Source organism: Lipotes vexillifer, unplaced genomic scaffold (assembly GCF_000442215.2).
Source record: "Lipotes vexillifer unplaced genomic scaffold, Lipotes_vexillifer_v1.1 scaffold1029, whole genome shotgun sequence".
Classification (NCBI taxonomy): Eukaryota; Metazoa; Chordata; class Mammalia; order Artiodactyla; family Lipotidae; genus Lipotes; species Lipotes vexillifer.
The window spans coordinates 405,284-425,545 of record NW_006789305.1 but is presented as its reverse complement, the minus strand read 5'-3'; the positions used below and the strand labels follow the sequence as shown (position 1 = coordinate 425,545).

General features: G+C 37.8%; 1 protein-coding gene across 2 annotated transcripts in view; it reads right to left on the bottom strand.

Moving 5' to 3' along the window:
• Positions 1-20,262, bottom strand: part of MAGI3 (membrane associated guanylate kinase, WW and PDZ domain containing 3) — a 265,324-nt gene that overhangs the window by 12,970 nt on the left and 232,092 nt on the right. For both annotated transcript variants that reach the window (XM_007462468.1, XM_007462467.1), the window contains exons 14-16: positions 16,293-16,485; positions 13,549-13,737; positions 8,111-8,296 (exon numbers count right to left, since the gene is read on the bottom strand). In XM_007462468.1, the coding sequence (XP_007462530.1) occupies positions 8,111-8,296; positions 13,549-13,737; positions 16,293-16,485 (568 nt within the window). The remainder of the gene's footprint in view (positions 1-8,110; positions 8,297-13,548; positions 13,738-16,292; positions 16,486-20,262) is intronic.

Here is a 20,262-nt window from a genome sequence, read left to right as displayed (position 1 = left end):
AGCAGCCCCTCTGAATTTTATCTGAAGATTCTTGTAAAGCAATGGGTTAGGTATATCTTTCCCTCAATGAGAATTAAACTTTTGCTGGAGTTTCTGTATGTAACTACTTAAGAGAAAGTGTATTATCAGAGGATAAACACAAAATCCCACAGTTAAACTTTAGCAACAGGGGGCTCCCCTGGTGGCGCAGTGGTTGAGCGTCCGCCTGCCGAGGCAGGGGACACGGGTTCGTGCCCCGGTCCGGGAGGATCCCGCGTGCCGCGGAGCGGCTGGGCCCGTGAGCCATGGCCGCTGAGCCTGCGCGTCCGGAGCCTGTGCTCCGCAACGGGAGAGGCCACAACGGTGAGAGGCCCGCGTACCGCAAAAAAAAAAAAAAACAAAAAAAACTTTAGCAACAAACATTATAATATATTGGGAATCATCTTTACCAAGAATAAATAAGAATCGAATGAAAGAACTTTCTAAAATTCTATTGAAAAGATGACCTGAATAATTGAAGAGATAGCCCATACTCTTAGGTGGGGTGACTTAATATTTAAAGGTATAAATTTTCCCGAAGTTAATATATGTTCAATATATCCCAATAAAAATTGCAGTTGGAGTTTTTAGAGTGGCTTAATATTTTACATGGAAAAAATTCATGAATACCTAGTTGATTTGGTGGGGGCCTGGAGAAAGACGTGCCTTAACAGACAGATACTAGAATACACCCCAAAGTTACAGACTAAAAAAAAATTGTGTGTGTGTGTGTGTGTGTGTGTGTGAATATATATATACACACACTCAAAAATTATATTTATATATATTAAAATTATATGTATATATACAATAGGTACATATAGATAATAATAAACTAGCAGAACAGAATAAAGAGCTTGGAGATTCTTTTTTCTCTTTTTTTAAACATCTTTATTGGAGTATAATTGCTTTACAATGGTGTGTTAGTTTCTGCTGTATAACAAAGTGAATCAGCTATATGTATACATATATCCCCATATACCCTCCTTCCTGCATCTCCCTCCCACCCTCCCTATCCCATCCCTCTAGGTGGTCACAAAGCACAGAGCTGATCTCCCTGTGCTATGTGGCTTCTTCCCACTAGCTAGCTATTTTACATTTGGTAGTGTATATATGTCAATGCCACTCTCTCACTTTGTCCCAGCTTACCCTTCCCACTCCCCGTGTCCTCAAGTCCATTCTCTACATCTGTGTCTTTATTCCTGTCCTGCCCCTACATTCTTCAGAACTATCTTTTTTTTTTTTTTTTTAGAGTCCATATATATGTGTTAGCATATGGCATTTGTTTTTCTCTTTCTGACTTACTTCACTCTGTATGACAGACCCTAGGTCCATCCACCTCACTACAAATAACTCAATTTTGTTTCTTTTTATGGCTGAGTAATATTCCATTGTATATATGTGCCACATCTTCTTTATCCATTCATCTGTTGATGGACATTTAGGTTGCTTCCATGTCCTGGCTATTGTAAACAGTGCTGCAATGAACGTTGTGGTACGGAGATTCATGTTTAAAGGGGAGGTTAATATACAGAAGAGATGGCTCCACAAATCAATGAGGAAAAGAAGTACTATCTAATAGATGGTACTAGAAAAACTGGCTCACTGTAAGAATAAAAAATAAAACTGGATCCCTCCTAAAACTATATATAAAGGTAGGCTCCAGATGGATTCAAGACCTAAATGCAAAATGCAAAATTAGAAATCTAATAGACGATAATAAAAGAGAAAACTTCTGTGATATGGGGTGGGGAAAGATAACTTATCTTAAATAAAACTTCAAAAGCACAAGTCATAAGGTACTGAAAAAAAATTGACTAATCTGGTGACATCTAAATTAAGACTCTCTGTATAACAAAGGGCACCATAGTCAAAGTTAACATACAGATGACAGGAAAAGGTATTTATGCTTTCTAAAACTAAATTGGACTAATGCCTATAATTTGCAAGGAATCTATAAATATCAACAAGAAAAAGACAGCAATCCCACAAGAAAAATGAGTAAAGGATATGAAGAGGCAATTTACAAGAAAAAAAAAAAAAAAACCCCAAACAGGCATCCAAATAGATGCTCAAATTCATGCGTAATCAGAGAAATGCAAATTATATACCAATGAAGTAACACTTTCCTTGCTGTACACTAGCCAACTTGAAAGCTGGATAATGCTGAGTATTGGCAGGGATGTGAAGATAAAGAACCCTCAGTGTTCTGTGGGTGGGAGTGTAGATGGCTGCAGCAATTACAGAGGACAATCTGATAGTACTTGGTCAAAGTAAGCAATTTCTTTTGATCAAGCAATTTCACTCCAATAAATTCTCACACTGTTTTATAAGGTACATATATGAAGGTATAGAGGATAATTTGTGATAATGTGGAGTTGGAAATGGTGTGGCTGTTTATGGGGGAGGAGACAGGTAATACGCAGTAAATATACAGTATGGAAAATGGTCAAGTAGTCAAAAGCAATCGATTGTGTTCACCCAGCAACTCAGATAAATCTTGAAGGCACTTGATGCTGTGATACCCAAGGCACAAGCAACCAAAGAAAAGATAGATAAATTAGACAACAGCAACATTAAACTTTTGTGCATCAGAGGACAATATCAAAAAAGTGAAAAGACAACCAGCAAAATGGGAGAAAAGACTTGCAAACCATATATCAGATACGGATCTAAAATCAGAATATAAAGAAGCCTTATAATTCAACAATAAAAAAGTGAATTAAAAGTGAGTAAAGGATTTGAATAGACATTTCTCCAAAGAAGATATGCAAGTGACCAACAGCACACGAAAAGCCGCTCAACATCATTAGTCACCAGGGAAATATAAATCAAAACCACGATGAGATACTACTGTATTTCACACTCACTAGAATGGCTTAAAACACACACATACATACACACACACACACACACACACACACACACACACACACACACAAAGGAAAATAAATGGTGATGATGTGGAGAAATTGGAAGCCTCATACATTATTGGTGGGAATATATAACAATGCAGCTGCTGTGGAAAACAGTTCGACAGTTCCTCAAAAAGTTAAACATGACATCATATGACTCAACAATTCCACACCTAGGTATACACCCAAGAAAAATGAAAACATACATCTGTATAAAAACTGTATGCCAATGTTCATAGCAGCATTATTCATAATAGAAAAAAAATAGAAACAACCCACGTGTCTATCAAATAATGATTAAATAAGCAAAATGTATATACACATAATGGGATATTATTCATTAGTCATAAAAAGGACATGCTACAACACAGATGAAACATGAAAACATTTTGCTAAGTGAAAGAAGCCAGACATAAAAGGTCAGATATAATTCCATTTACATGAAATATCTAGCAAATCCATAGAGAAAGAAAGTAGAGTAGTGGTTTCTTATAGGGGTGATAAAATGTTCTGGAATTGGTGGGGATGGTTGCACAACCTTATGAATATACTAAAAACCACTGACTTGTATACTTTAAAACAATGAAATTTATAGCACATGAGTTATGTCTCAATTAAAAAGAAAAAAGAAGATACAACAACTAAGTGCCATGTAAGATCCTGGATAAGATTCTGTAACAATAAAGTGACATTTAAGAAAAGAAAGCATATGGTTCTGAGGAAAAAAACCAGCATAAAATCTATAACACTATACCAGTTATACAACTCAAAAAATAAAGGCAGACACACACAAAAACATGTATTTTAAAAGACATAAATAAAAGGAGGCACATAAAATACACTGGCATAACTGCCAGTGGGAGTAGTGAGAGAAATGAGAGTGGAAAACGGAGACAAGTGAGAATAAACAGATAAATCAATGGAAAGCAAAACAAAACGAAAATGATGGCAACACTACCAGAGCCATTCTAACAAAGCCCTTGGTAGCCTTTGGGAACTTGTGTCCACTCTTAAAAATGAAATGAACAAGACCTGACACAACATTAGGAATCAATTTAAAAAAATCATACAATTTAAAGATTCCTTTCCAATAAGCAAGAACAAGCAGGCTGAGTCAGTTTATGCTCTAGGCTTGAGAAGGAGCTGTCCAGGTGAAGAGGTAGCAGTGTCGTGGGAATGCCACACAGCAGGGGGAGTCCCGAGTCCTGAATGTGTTTGAGAGTTTTATACCACACACGACACTTGACTTGGGAACTTGGCAAAATAAGAACAGATACTGAATCATATCTGGCAAAAGGGGGAAAAGAAGGTGAAGGAAACAAGTTTTCTTTTTCCAGGTAACTGTCTTTTATTGATTTACAGTGAATGGCTTATGGAGAGGCGGGGAGCAGTATCACATGGGATGGCATGCAGCTTTGAATGTGTGATTTCTGGAAACAGCTGTAGAGCTGTAAGTATTCATTTGACTCTTTAGTGCAATTGACAGACTTCAGAGAAGCCTGGAGTCTTACGAACTCCATGAATGGGACAGAAGGGACACTTTCTAATTTACCTGAGAAAAGTAAGAGATTCTAAATGTTCCCACAGTTTAATAAAACTTAGAGTATAGTAAAAGTAAGGTGTAATCATTGAAATGTGATTTTACATGTCAAATGTGATTGCATTTTAAGAGGTTGCACCTACATATGAAATAACACTTTAAAGCATGGATCTGCTAGGGTGTTTCCCGCCACCCTTCCACTTTTCGTAAACACTGATTGGCATTATATAAGAAATCTTAAGATTGTCCAGAAGACAAGTCCAGAAGTATTTGGGCCAGAATGTCAAAGTTATTATTATTATTATTTTTTGCTGTGCCACGCAGCTTGTGGGATCTCATTTCCCAGACCAGGGACTGAACCCCAGCTCTCGGCAGTGAAAGCTCGGAGTTCTAACCACTGGACTTCCAGGGAATTCCAAAGTTAATTTTTAAACGGAAGAAAAACAACTGAGTAATTTTGGACAACCTCTCGAAAACACCATCAACAATAAAGGGTAATTTTGAAAAAAAAATTATACTAATATCATTCAGCAGTAGAAAGACCACTTCTTTCTCTGTCTCAAGACTACTCAAAGTGTGGTCTGTTAGTCAGTCAGCAATAAGATGCATACTGATACTGACAGTAAAAATTTTTTAATTTTATAATGATTCGACAGAATAATTTTCATTTAATTTTTATTGAATTTTATAAAAAATGCTGGTCTGTGATGAACTGGGGAAAAAAACCACTGATGCTTCTATATATGGTTTAAGAAACACTGACGTATACTACTGCCAGTTCCACTACTTCTAGCAGCTTCTATCACTACTGCATGCTAAGCATGGTGATATAAGTGCACTACATACATCATTCTCAGAACAACCCTGAAATGTCACAACCCTGTGGCACTGAGGCCTGCCTTTCTTTGTGGGTCACGGAACAAAATTTAAGGCTAAAAAGCAGGCCAAAGAGATCATGGTAAAGAAACTGAGATAAAGAACTCTTACCAAAATCATATTAAGTAACAATAAGCCTTCATTCAAAAAATTTGATTGAGCACTTACTATGTGGTTAACACTGTTTTAGGCCCTTGGGATTTAGCACCAAACATGACAAAATCTCTAACTTCATGAATCTTATGACTTTACATTCTAGTAGGGGAGACGACAATAAACAAATAAACGCATAGTTCAATAACCTCAGGTAGAGATAAGTACAATGAAGAAAAGTAAAGCTGAAAAACAGAAAGAGACTCACAGATATTGAAAACAAACTTAAGAGTTACCAAAGGGGAAGGGGGATAGGGGAGGGATAAATTAGGAGGTTGGGATTAACAGATACACACTACTATATATAAAATAGATAATCAACAAGGACCTATTGTATAGCACAGGGAACTATACTCAATATTTTGTAATAATCTATAAGGGAAAAGAATCTAAAAAGGAACATATATATATATACACACACATTACTGAATCACCGTGCTGTACCTGTAAAACTAACACGATTTTGTAAATCAGCTATACTTCAATAAACATTTTTTAAATTAATATTTAAATTAAATTAAAAAAAAAAAGTAAAGCTGAGTAAGGGAAGACTGGGTCAGGCAGGGGGAGGGTTATTTTAGATACCGCGATTAGTGAGGGAAGGCACAGCAGTTAGGAGCACAGATTCTACAGCCTAGAGCCTGTGTTCAAATACTTGTTCTGTCACTAGTTTTATGACCAGGGGCCAGTTCTCTAACTGCTCTGTGGCTCATTTCCTCTCCTATAGAATGGGACATTAATAGTGCCAACCTAGGGTTAGTGTGAGGATTAAATGATTTAGCAGATGTAAAGTACTTAGGACAATAGCTGCCACATAGTAAGTGCTTCTTAAATATTATTATTTCCTTAGGCAGTGAGTGAGGGAGGCAGCCATGCAAAGACGTGGTAAGATAATGACAGCTATCACTAGACGAGCACCTTAGGGTATTTATGCAGATTATGTACATTTTCACCTTTAACTTTCACAGTGACCCTGAAATAGATATCATTATTCCCACCCTACAGATTAAAAACTGAAGGTTAGAAATGTTAAGTGGCTTGTTTAAGGTCAGACAACTAGCTAATAGCTGTCAGTGAACCCTTGTGGGTCAAAAGCTTACTTCTTCTATTAGGCTTATATTGCCTCTGCTAGGTATTGGCATAGAACTGAAAATCTCCTGACTCTTACTTTGCTCATTCGCTCATTCATCCATTTACTCATTCATCCATTTACTCATTCCTTCATTCCAAAAAATATTTACTGAGTGCCTAGCAAGTATCCTAGTCAATTGGTAACATTTTCTTTGTATTCAAAGAGCAGACCCTTTAATAAGGAGATAGTGATGTAACAGTGCTCAGTGAATTGCAGAGATAAGGAGGGCTATGGGACTGGGGGAGGAAGCCCATGTGCACAGAGGCCAATGAGGACCAGTTCAAGAGAGGATCTGGAAAAAGAGAAAGAGAGAGAGACAGAGAATTTGGAAAGAACTGGGAGGTAAATTTAAAAGGAAGGCTGGGAACAAAATCATAAAACACTTTCTGTGCAGAGAGCGGGAAAGCACTGGAGCTTGCACTGAAGAGGACTTTAGAAGGAAGAATCAGCAGAGTCTGGGACAGAGTCTGGGCAGAGTGCAGAACAGGCTAGAGAAGGGAAAAGAGCAGAGGCAGGGATGTCACAGTGTCTTAGAATGTGAAGGGGCCTCCGAGAGCAGCCAGACGAACTCGTGTCCACAAAGAAATCCCCCTACAGAATCTTGGACAGAGGGGAGATTTATGTAGTACCTTAGATACAAAGGTATGCGAGTGGTACAGGAGGAAGGGAAAAGAAAGGAAGAATCAAAAATTAAAAGACCTGAAAACTGAATAGATTAGAGGATCATGTGGGGCATGGGGGACATGAAGACACATTACGGTACAAGGAATTTTAACATGAAAGACTGACCCTTCGCAATTCTGTTGCTTTTGGCTTCTCATAAGTTTTACAAAATCAGGAAAAATGAGATGAGCGTTATTTAACGGTTACCTTGTAATTCATAAACAAAGACCATGAACTGGTGCTATTCAAAAATGGTTCCTAATTAGAAATTCTTAATGATCAAAGGCAGCCTTAAAGCAAGGCAAGACACTAAGTACGCTTTATGCCCTATTTACTGGCCATTCCGATGCACTCCCCTTCCCCCATTTGTAAAGCAGCTACCAGAACGAAGCCCTGCCTGCGAGGCAAGGCACACTATGGCACGGGCCTGACATGAAAGGCTTGATATCAACAGTGACTTTTTGGAACTCTTTAGAGGATTTTCTCTCACTCAAGCAGAGACTTATGACATTATTTTAAGAAAATAAGATCTGAAAAGTATTACCAATGTCTTTTGCTCTGGGTGCTTGCTCCTCCAGCACATAAATAAATGGTCACCACTCACTAGCTGTATTATTTTTCTTGAGCTACTGACAACTTTATAATAAACTGTCTTTTAAATTCATTAAATGGAAAAGGTAAAAAATGAGGCTCCAGGGCATATAAACGGTTCTATCACTGCAGCGGTTCTGGCAATGCTGGAGGAAGCCACGACCTTCTACATGCTGTGTCCCTCAGATCAGTTTGGGGAAGGCAGGTCTACTGGTTCCTTACCTTCTTCAGCAATGACTGTTAGTGTGACGGTGACACCGGCATCTTTGATCAGCTGAACAATGTTATCATGGGACAGTTCAACAATGGACTGCCCATTCACTGCAGAGATATGATCTCCAACTTTCAGCTTCCCACAGCGATCAGCTGGACTTCCTTCTATGACTCGGCCAATTTTATGAGGAATAACTATGGGAAAAAAAATCCCCAGGTTTTTCAATTATTTAACATATCTCGGAGTGTTGGATTTATTATCATCATCATCATCGTCATCATCATCATCAAAAATTCAACATAATAACGTCAAAGAAAATTCTTTAAAGATATATCAAAAAACCACCACCTGTGATCATCCTATCCAAATGCAACTACTTTCATATTATCTTCCACTCTTTCTCCACAGGCATAGACACTCTTTACATAGTTGCAATCACAGCATATAAACCTCTTTGCTTCTTTCCACTTACCAGAAACTTTTTTCCAATTTTTATGTCATCCTAATGATCCAGTTTAAAGGCTACTGACCTCAGTGATACTTATGAGAATATCTCATGTTTCTTGTTTGTTGTTGGCTGTTTAGGCTGCATCATGTTTTTGGCTATTTTAGAAACTGCTACAATGAGATCATCTTTGGTTCTGTTGAAGGGGCTTTACTCCCACAAGGAATCTTGTAAATAAATGCAGTTCAAAATCAAGTTTAGGACTCAGATTGGTCAGAAATCCAGTTACAGTGAAATGACTGATCATTAAAATGAATCATACTTATTTCTAGAGCAAAATTAATTCCTTTTATTTAATGCCTTTAGATTTTTTTAAAAATCAGAAAAGCGGAGTGGAATTAGAACATTAATGTTTAACATTAAGATTATTTGGCTTATGGATAAAATCATACCCTGAATGCACAAAGCTGAATCTAAGACGTTTGCAAAGACACTCTGTGCAGTTCTATTATATCTCTAGCATAATGCTAAAGGCTTTCTTAGAGTAACTATTACGACACTTCACTGTTATTAAGCCTTAAAATGAGTTCTCAGACATTCAGGAAATCTTGTCAAAATATCTTTCACCATTTAATAAGGGGCATTCGTATTGAGAAACAAATGTTCCAGCCTTATTGTTATGAATAAGGATAATTTAATATTTTAAAATGGCACTGTGATTATGTTTAATTTCCATAGTAAAATGGGCTCCTTACTAGTATTTCTGAATTATAACTAGGTGTATGTTAGGGCCATTTTTTTTTTTTTTTTTTTTTTTTTGGCAGTACGCGGGCCTCTCACTGCTGTGGCCTCTTCCGCTGCGGAGCACAGGCTCCAGGCGTGCAGGCTCAGCGGCCATGGCTCACGGGCCCAGCCGCTCCACGGCACGTGGGATTCTCCAGGACCGGGGCACGACACGGTGTCCCCTGCATCGGCAGGCGGACTCTCAACCACTGTGCCACCAGGGAAGCCCTAGGGCCATTTTAATAGACCTTCATTTGGACTGGAAGTTATTCTCGGCCATGATTTATGTCCCCATGGACAGTGAATGCCATTCCTTGGCTCTTCCAGGATTATACATTGGGAGACTTTATCTTAAAAATGAGGCAGTCACTGTTGGAAGCAAGTGCCTTTTAGCTCTGAATTATATCAAGCACTTATTATACCATTTTCCCTATAGACTAATTAGAAAAGCTCCAGAGCAGCATGGGCCATGTCCTGTGCCAGGCAGCATGAGCTGATTGCCCTGATAGTACAACAGGTGGCACATCAGAAACATAAGGAGAATCACACAGTGGCCCTGTGGTGACCTTCTAAATCAATATCTTAGTTACTCTCCTTCTTAGAAGAGATTTACTTGTACACAGTGTTCATTCCAGATCCCCCGAGAAGAAAATCATTCAGCGCCCTGGAACACTGAAAGGGGTTTGTTCAGACTTGGGAAAGCATCACACAACATGAATCTCTGATGTCTCAGGGGTTCCTTTCTCATCCTGTGAGCAATGTGGTCAAAAGGAATTGGCAAATCTTGGTACAGAACTTCACAAAGGGTTAATCGTCGAGGTGAGAGAAGATAAAAGTAGTCAGATTGTTATTTTCTTGATATTTATAGCAGCACCACCAAAACAGCTAAAAATAGCAGACCAGTAGAAAGATAACTTCTGAACATTCTCTGAATAGACTGGGAAGTTTTCAAAGTAACTGCATGGCTAAGGAAACGTCTAAGTCCTGCCTTGTTGTTGGTATATGCAAACTCTATAGGCATCTGCCATAAAGCCAATTTATCTGTCTTCAATCATCTTGGCCTAAATCTGTCTCACAGACTGGCTTGTCCAGCTGCTGGGATCACTTCAGTGCTCTTAAAACATTTCTTTTCAGGAAAAGAAAGGACAGTAACTGGAAATGTCCCCTTCTCAAAGAAATTCTTTGCAACCAGAACTGAAAAGTATATAATAACAGAAACACTGAAACCTCTAAGAACTGGCAATGCAAAAACTAGCCAAGTCCTTTTCATCTTCAATAGAGGTCTTTTCTAAGTACTTGATTCATGTAGCTCTGACACAAACTGGGTCCAGGGCAAGAAGGATGCTGGGCCTGGATCCCTGATCTTTGAAAAAGTCAACAGGAGAGAATCTTAGAATTTTATAACTGGTATTAGAGGTGCTACTGGGAACTCGTCTTGTGACAAATGTCAGCAGTAAATACATTTCGGCAGAAGGGAAAAATCCCCCAACAATCTACACTGTGCAGAATACCAATCTATACCAAGACAAGATCCATAAAGAATGATCTATTCTGACAGACAGGTTTCTGGCCTTTCCACCTGTGCTAACTCTTTTCTAAACCAAACTTGAATTGTTATGCAGTTTGCAGCAACTGCCCAGTCTCTGTGAGAGAAAGCGCCACATGCAAGCTTACCCCAGGATCCTTCTAGCTATAAGAGATAAACGGAGTTCCAAGAAGAATGCTTGCAGGTCTCAGAATTTTGTGAGATTATTAACTAGCACTTCAGTGAAATTACGAATTTTGGTTTTGCTCCATGACTGAAAATTTCAAGTACGTTATACAAAATTCGTTGACAACCTAAGCCTAATTTACCATTCAGGCTGATAATTAATAAGCTGCAAACACTCATTTACTGCCACCATTAGTTGCTGCCTCAATCTTACATTTTAACTGGGCTTTCTTTCCCATCTCATTACTCAAATATTGGTAAACTTTTTAACATTTCTTTAAAAAAAAAAAACCTCAAGAGGCAGTGACAATTTTATAAATAATGATGATGACAGTGGTAGCAGAAACTACAACAAGCAACAGCAGCTAGCATTTATTGAAGGTCCAGGCAAAGGGCTTCACATCCTCAGAAACACACGAGACAGGAAGTGTTATCATCATCCTCATTTCACAGTGGAAACTGGAGCTCTTGGAGGCTAAGTAATGTGCCCAAGATCAGACAGCTATTAAAAGACATAAGCAGGTCTAGAATCCCAGTTTGTCTGATTACAAAGCCCAGCACTTAATGACACTGTCTTATACAGAGATCTAGCATCTATGGTATGTAAAACCATCAAAATAGTAAGAAGAAATTTAAACAAATACATATAAAAAGATTTTAAAAATTTAAATATAAACAAATAAATATACACAAATAAAATATTTAATACATAATGTATTGAAATATAATAATATAAATTTTAAACAAGTATAAAAATATGTTAAACATATTTAAGTAACATAATTTATTTTACTGAATTCCTCTAATTTATTTTACTGAATTCCTCTATATCTCCTAGTTTTATGGTGAACACTAGACTGTCACCTAATTTTTGTGGTGCTAGAGAAGGAGTATCCTCAATATGAAAAGTGGTTAGCATCTATCGTGCTGAGTAATAATCTTTCACTATTTTTGTTAATCTGAATGCCTGGGATTATTGCATGGTATTAGAATGAGAATATGATTATCTAAAATGGAAATCAGTATTTTGAAAAACAAATAACCAATGATACAAAATAAAATCCACCTAAATTCTGCTTCCTTTTATTTTTCTGACACAGGCCACATAATCATCCTCAAAGCATCAGTGACAGTTCCAGTTCCAAGCGTTACCATAGCAACGGCTTTTGGAAAATGGAAACTAGTATCAGTGAGCAGTGACCTGATACTATAGTCATAACTCATCCACGTCATGGAATCTTCTTTCTCTACACAAATTGTAGCAAGATTTTTGCAAACTGTTTTGGCTCACAACACTTTACTGAAAGTGTTTTCTTTTTTTACTAAGGTTTTAGTGACCATCTAGTCCAAAAGGATCTCACTACCCAAGATATAATCAAATCCACTGGCAAAGGCAAGAATGCATTTTCATGTGGTCAAAGATTTTTATCACTTGACTTGGAAAAATAAAGCTACTAGACAAGCATAATACATAAATATTAATTTGCTGGTTCTCATATTCATTTGGATTTTACAATTATATTTAAAGATGATTATTTCTTAGAAACATAAAGACATGACAAATATTTAATTTGCTGAATCATAATAGCCCTGAACATACTAGAGGTAACTCCTCCTTTGTTGAGGGAATTAATACACATACTCATCCTTCTCAGATGATAATATTCTGTTAAGCTGGGTTCAGGATATTTAATTTTTCAAGGTTCTGACAAAATTTTTACCTTTCAGTGAAGCATATAAGGTAAGAATGCCTCATCATTCAAGAAGGTCGCTTTATAGCTGGAATATAGCAATTATTATTAAATAACATGAAAGGACTATTTAAGATATATTTGGGTCAAGATTTTTCTGGTAATCTGTTTTACTTCTTCTCAACTGTTTCTAGCATTTAATTTATTTCTGCATACACGATTTCCCCTAATTTGAAAAAAAAAACCCTATGCCCCCATAATTTTAAAAATTCAGCATTGTCCTTTCACTAAAGCAATTAGCTCACATCCCTGATATACTGCCACAATATAATCTTGATGCAAACCAAGCTACTAATAAGACTTATTTTATGGAATCTGAGATAGACAGACAGACCTGAAGCCTGGAAGGTTTGATTCAGATTACCTAATTTTTTTTTTCTAATACAGTCAATTTCCTTTTTTTTTTTAAACTTCTTAATTTTTTTCTTGATGTGGACCATTTTTAAAGTCTTCATTGAATTTTTTGTGTTTTATGTTTTGACTTTTTGGCTGTGAGGCATGTGGGATCTTAGCTCCCCGACCAGGGATTGAACCCACACCCCCCTGCATTAGAAGGTGAAATCTTAACCACTGGACCACCAGGGAAGTCCCCAGATTATCTAATTTTGAAAATAAAATATTCAGCATTTTTAAAAAAGATAACTCTCTGAGGCAATTTATATCAATACATGATTCCTAACTAGTTTCATAAACCCCAGCAGGCAACTCAGAAAACTGGAATTATAGGGAGGGATAACAGGACATAGGAGCCCTTACCTCCTGGAGGTGGCTTGCTTTTGGAAGTGAGAATGACAAAGCCAAATCCTTCATTTTCTTTTCGTTGCAAGACAACATCATAGGCCTCCTGGGGAGCAGGCCTGGCTGGGACCTCTGCTCGGTTCAGGCGGGGAGAGCCATTCTGTGTTGAAAGGAAGGCTTGAGAGCTGTCATCCTCAGGTTGTTTCTCTATAATAAACATGATCAGTTTTGATATTTCTGGAATATCATAACTTTTGATAACTAAAGTGTTTTTGTGCTAAGCCTTTCACAAGAAAATTTAGTTTCTAATAACATAAAGAATAGAAAAGCAGCACCTCCACCCACGTGAGCTCTGGACCTAATTTGAGTGCAGATGTAGGCGGCAGCAGTCCAGCTGACTGCTTAAGTACATAGTTGGAAAAATGCAAAACGTTACCTCACTTTAAAGGAAGTTTTTCAAAGCTTCTGTGAAATTTGATAGTAAAAAAATTCTTCTTGAAATTATTTTAATTCCAGCAAGGTTTTTAACCTGGACCAGTAATTTTTTAAAAAGTTGATAATGAATAACAACATAGTAAAATTCCTTTTAAAATCAACTTTAAATATAATTTAGTGCAGTGACTGACACTCCTGATGTCTGAGAGGTCACTGCATGAGGATAGAGATGCTGCCCATTACAGGTTGAGAACAGTTTGCCATCTACACAGAATTTATCTTTTACAATGTGTTTTACAACTGCAGGTTCCTGATGGGTGATACCAGATGAGTTAACCATTAGCAGTTCTCAGGCATACAACAAGCTGTCCACATGAACGGCAAACTCTCCTAGGCATAGATTAGGTCATATGGAATTTCTAGCAAATGGGCAGTTAACCTACGCCTTTTTCTCCTATTCAAGATAACATCAGAATGTGAGAAAGAATGACACAAGTTAGTCCTAACTGATTTCAAAAAAAGAGCAAGTTTTGTGCCATAATTTGATACAAAACATTATAAACAACAACCACAACACACTGCTATCGATGAATATACATTTACAAGGTCTCTTTGGGTCAAAATCTATGTGATTCTGAGAATACGTTTTTGCACCTCGACAAATCATTAATAAAAAGAAAGGTTCTTTTTTTTTTTTAAGGTTTTGTTTTGCGGTACATGGGCCTCTCGCTGTTGTGGCCTCTCCCGTTGTGGAGCACAGGCTCCGGACGCGCAGGCTCAGCGGCCATGGCTCACGGGCCCAGCCGCTCTGCGGCATGGGGGATCTTCCCAGACCGGGGCATGAACCCGCGTCCCCTGCATCGGCAGGCGGACTCTCAACCACTGCGCCACCAGGGAAGCCCAAGAAAGGTTCTTTTTGATATAATGCATGGTTAGAATGAATTAGCTAAAATGTTTCCAGTAACATCAAACTACTATGAAACTTCATGATGCTTTCCAGGAGAGAGCCAACCTCTAGTTGTATAGCATCACATTTTTTACTCTGTGTAGCTATGTTCTGACTTCAGCACAACCAAATGGAGGCAACACTGCATTAAAATCTGTATGCATCACGGAATACCTGATATTTAGGAAGGGAGGTGGGCCTTTACTTTGTTGTTATTTATTTATTTGGCTGTGCCAGGTCTTAGCTGCAGCACGTGGGATCTTCGTTGCTGCGTGTGGGATCTTTTAGTTGTGGCATGAGGGATCTTTAGCTTCAGCAATGCAGGCTCTTAGTTTCAGCAAGCAGGATCTAGTTCCCTGACCAGGGATCGAACCCGGGCCCCTGCATTGGGAGCAGGGAGTCTTAACCACTGGACCACGAGGGAAGTCCCTGGGGCTTTACTTTGGACGTTGCAATCAAAAACACGGTGCCTCATTTTTAAGAGTAATGCAACTATTCATCAAGTCGACAAATTTTTTTATGTCCACTCTGTGCCAGGCAGGCATTCTTCTAAATACTGGGGCCACAGCACATAACTAAATGGATGAAACTCCCAAACTACATGAGGCTTACACTTTTGTGGTGCCACAGGGCTGTCTTTTAAAAATTTTTAAGTGGCAAGAATTCACTTTTAAAAATTTCTACTTAATATTCACAAAACTGTTGAAGAGAAAATACATGAGATTTTCATACCCTAGTGTAATGGTTTAGACCCCAGGCTCTGTAATTAAACTACCTGTTTTAATCCTGGTCCTACTACCTACCACCTACGTGTTTCTCAACCTTTCTGTGAGTAACTAGAATAATGATAGTGTTTACATCATAGTGCTCTAAAGAGTAAGTAAAAAAATCAATATGTCTGGGACGTGGTAAGCACTCAAATGTTAAATCATATTATACTAAAACTTGTCAAGTAGAAACATTCTGTCCTCTTTGAATACTTAGGATCATCAGGATCCAAAATCTTTTGATATTCAGCTAATGTGGTATCTTGGTATGACTATATAACTTTGTTTTTCAGAAAACAGATTGAAGCTGATACTCTGATCTACAATGCCACATTGGCAAATTCATCAATATATATTAATATAATCTTAATATAGAGGCCCAAAATTTATTTCTCTTTTTTGATAGTAGTAGTATTATTTATGAATCCTTTTGACCTTACATGGCCTTCCACAGTGAGGCCTTGGATCACACCAAATGAGTTATCTCATACACTATTAAACATAATAAAATAAGCTGCAAAAAAAAAAAAAAAACCCAAAAAACTCCCCAAAAATGTGGACTAAGTCTCTTTGTTTCTTTTTTAACTTATCAGAGTAGGTACAGGTTCACATACCACTGCAGAAGATCTTTCTTCTGACAGTTAATAACACATGGCCATTTCGAGCAGCAGTCGTCATTAGGTCTAGCACTTGTTTGTGTGATTTCCCTTTTACGGGAATTCCATCAATGCACATCAGCTCATCAGCTGCACGGAGACGACCATCTTTCTCAGCTGCACCCAGAGGAATGATGGCCCCAATGTATATCTGATAAGACATAAGGTGTAGGTTGGTCTATACAGTCTACTAAGATGTACTAAGATCCTTAACTACCAAGTTAAGTACTTCCTGACTCAGAACTGTGCAAACCAACAGATTTTTGCAGTTCAACATGAAAACTGTCATATTTTAGAAAGGTGAAATCTTAGGAATTGACCATTCTCCAAAACGGCACTTCAAACGACCACACCACATAATCTCTTCTGGATTTTCTGGGTTAGGGACAAGGAAGACAGAAAATACCAAGTATTTCAATAACTTAAAAAAATACTACTATTGCTTCGATTACTATAATAAAACAAAAACATTAAACTCAGAAAACGCAATACTGTGGAGTAGCTACTAGTAAAGTCCACTGAATGTCATCAGGAAATTTTTTTTTTGTACACTGTTCATAGCAACTGGAATAATTCTTACAATACTCCCATTACATAAGGCTATTAGTACAAGCTTAGTATATGCAAAAGAGAAATATGTCTTGTTTCTAAATTATAAAGCAGTAAATATTGTAAGGGAACAGAGTGACCTAAGATTCACTTGCATCTAGGTGAACAGATCTAATTCATTCTGTTTGCCGGCAATTAGAATCCTATAATTCGGTAATCCTAAATGTTTGGGCTAGTTTCAGAGCTGCTAGAACCCTACATTTATGAGAAGATAAAGTGAAAGCATTTCCTCTAAGATCAGGAGCAAGATAAGGATGCTCAGTCTTGTCACTTCTATTCTACATAGTATTGGAAGTCCTAGCTACAGCAATCAGACAAGAAAAAGAAATAAAAGGAATCCAAATTGGAAAGGAAGAAGTAAAACTGTCACTGGTTGCAGATGACATGATAGTATACATAGAAAATCCTACATATATGTAGAAATTCCTGCCACCAGAAAACAAAACTACTAGAGTTCATCAATGAATTTGGTAAGGCTGCAGGATACAAAACTAATATACAGAAATCTGTTGCATTTCTATACACTGATAATGAACTGTCAGAAAGGGAAATTAAGGAAACAATCCTATTTACCATTGCATCAAAAAGAACAAAATACCTAGGAATAAACCTACTAAGGAGGTAAAAGACTTGTACTTGGAAGACTATAAGTCACTGATGAAAGAAATTGGAGACGACACAAACAGACGGAAAGATATACTGTGTTATTGGGCTGGAAGAATTAATATTGTTAAAATGACCATACTATCCAAAGCAGTCTACAGATTCAATGCAATCCCTATCAAAATACCAAGGGCATTTTTCACAGAACTAGAACAAAATTTTTTTTTAATTTGTATGGAAACACAAAAGATCCCAAATAGCCAAAACAATCTTGAGAAAGAAGAACAGAGCTGGAGGAATCACATTCCGTGACTTCAGACTATACTACAAAGCTACACTAATCAAAACAGTATGGTACTGGCACAAAAACAGACACACAGATCAATGGAACAGAATAGAGAGCCCAGAAATAAACCCACACACTTATGGCCAATTAATCTATGACAAAGGAGGCAAGAATATACAATGGAGAAAAGACAGTCTCTTCAATAAGTGGTGCCGGGAAAACTGGACAGCTATATGCAAAAGAATGAAATTAGAACACTCTCTAATACCACACACAAAAATAAACTCAAAATGGATTAAAGATCCAAGTGTGAGATGGGATACTCTAAAACTGCTAGAGGAAAACACAGGCAAAACATTCTTTGACATGAATCGCAGCAATATTTTTTTGGATCCATCTTCTAGAGTAATGGAAATAAATACAAAAAGAAATCAGACGTAATTAAACTTAAAAGCTTTTGTACAGCAAAGGAAACCATAAACAAAACAAAAAGACAACCTACGAACTGGGAGAAAATATTTGCAAATGATAAGACCAATGAGGGATTAATATCCAAAATATACATACAGCTCATACAGCTTAATATCCCAAAAAACACAACCCAATTAAAAAATGGGCAGAAGACCTGAACAGACATTTTTCCAAAGAGGAAATGCAGATGGCCAACAGGCACATGAAAAGATGCTCAACATTGCTAATCATCAGGCAAGTCAAAAGCACAATGAGGTATCAACTCACACCTCTCAAAATGGTTATCATCAAAAAGTCTACAAATAACAAATGTTGGCAAGGATATGGAGGAAAGGGTAATCTTTTACAATGTTAGTGGGAATATAAATTGGTGCAGCCACTGTCCAAAACAGTATGGAGGTTTCTCAAAAAACAAAAATAGCACTACCATATGACCCAGCAATTCCACTCCTGGGTACATATCTAAAAGACATGAAACCCCAACGTTCATAACAGCATTATGTACAATTGCCAAGATATGGAAGCAACCTAAGTGTCCATCAAAAGATGAATGGATAAAGAAGATGTGATCTATATCTATATACACACCTATATGTACATACATATATGTACAATGGAATACTACTAGGCCACAAAAAAGAATGAAATTTTGCCATTTGAAACAACATGAATGGACCTGAAGGGCATTATGCTAAGTGAAATAAGTCAGACAAGTACTGTATGATATCACTTATACGTGGAATATATCACTTATATGTGGAAAAATTAAAAAAACTGGTGAATACAACAAAAATGAAGCAGGCTCATAGATATAGAAAACAAACTAGTGGTTACCGGTGGGGAGAGGGAAGCGGGGAGGGGCAATATGGGCATAAGGGATTAAGAGGTACAAACTATTATATATGAAATAAGATACGAGGATATATTGTACAAAACAGGGAGTATAGTCAATATCTTACAATAATTATAAATGGAGTATAACCTTTAAAAATTGTGAATCATTATATTGTACACCTGTAACTTATATAACATTGTACATCAACTATACTTCAATTAAAAAAGAGCGAAGAGAAGAGAATGGTTTCTCCCAAGCTGTTTGAGAAAAATTCTTAAAACTACATCTACCATCAGAAACAATCAAGAGAAATATAACTAGTTTGGAGGAGGTACAGTCCAACATGTTGTTTTAAGAAGATCCTGAACTCACCTCCTCCCATGGACACATGGAATCTACAGCTACATATGGAACAATTCCCTCTGAAAAAGATTTGAAAATTAGCTGAACAATTCCTTCACAAGAAATGGTAAAAGGGCCAGACTGAGATGGGTAGGAAAGGCAGAGACATGGTCTGCCAAACCCTACCCCCCAGCACAGTGACCTATAATGAGGCATCTCACAAATCTGGAGCTTCTCCCTAAGGAGTGAGGGGTTCGTGCCTCACATCATGCAACTTAACCTTTGGATCTGCAATGGAGAGATGGACCTCCAAAATGTCTGGCTTGGAAAACCAAAGGGCCTCACATCCAGGGGACCCAAAGGGCTATAGGGAACTGAGATACTTTTCTTAAAGGGTTTACACACAGACTCACCCTGGGGACCAGCGCAAAAGCAGCAGTTTGAAAACTGCCTAGACTGTATGTGAAGGAGATTCATTTGCTACTCTTAAAGCATCTGCTGAAGGGCTGGAGCTCTACTGGGACTCTCTCCAGGGATAGAGGTGCTAGCAGGCGCCAATTTTTGTGCTCTTCCTCTACTCTGCTGTGCCAGTGGATGCACCCTGGCCCTACACTCTCCTACTGCCCCGCTAATGCTAGTGGGTATGCTCTGGCCCTGAACTCTCTGGCTGCTTAGCTAAAGCTGGTGGGCACATGTAGTCTACACAGGGGTCATTCCTTGATTGCCTGGCACTGGTGGCCAGGGCAGCCTGCATTCTTGAGTCCCATGAGACTGTAACAATA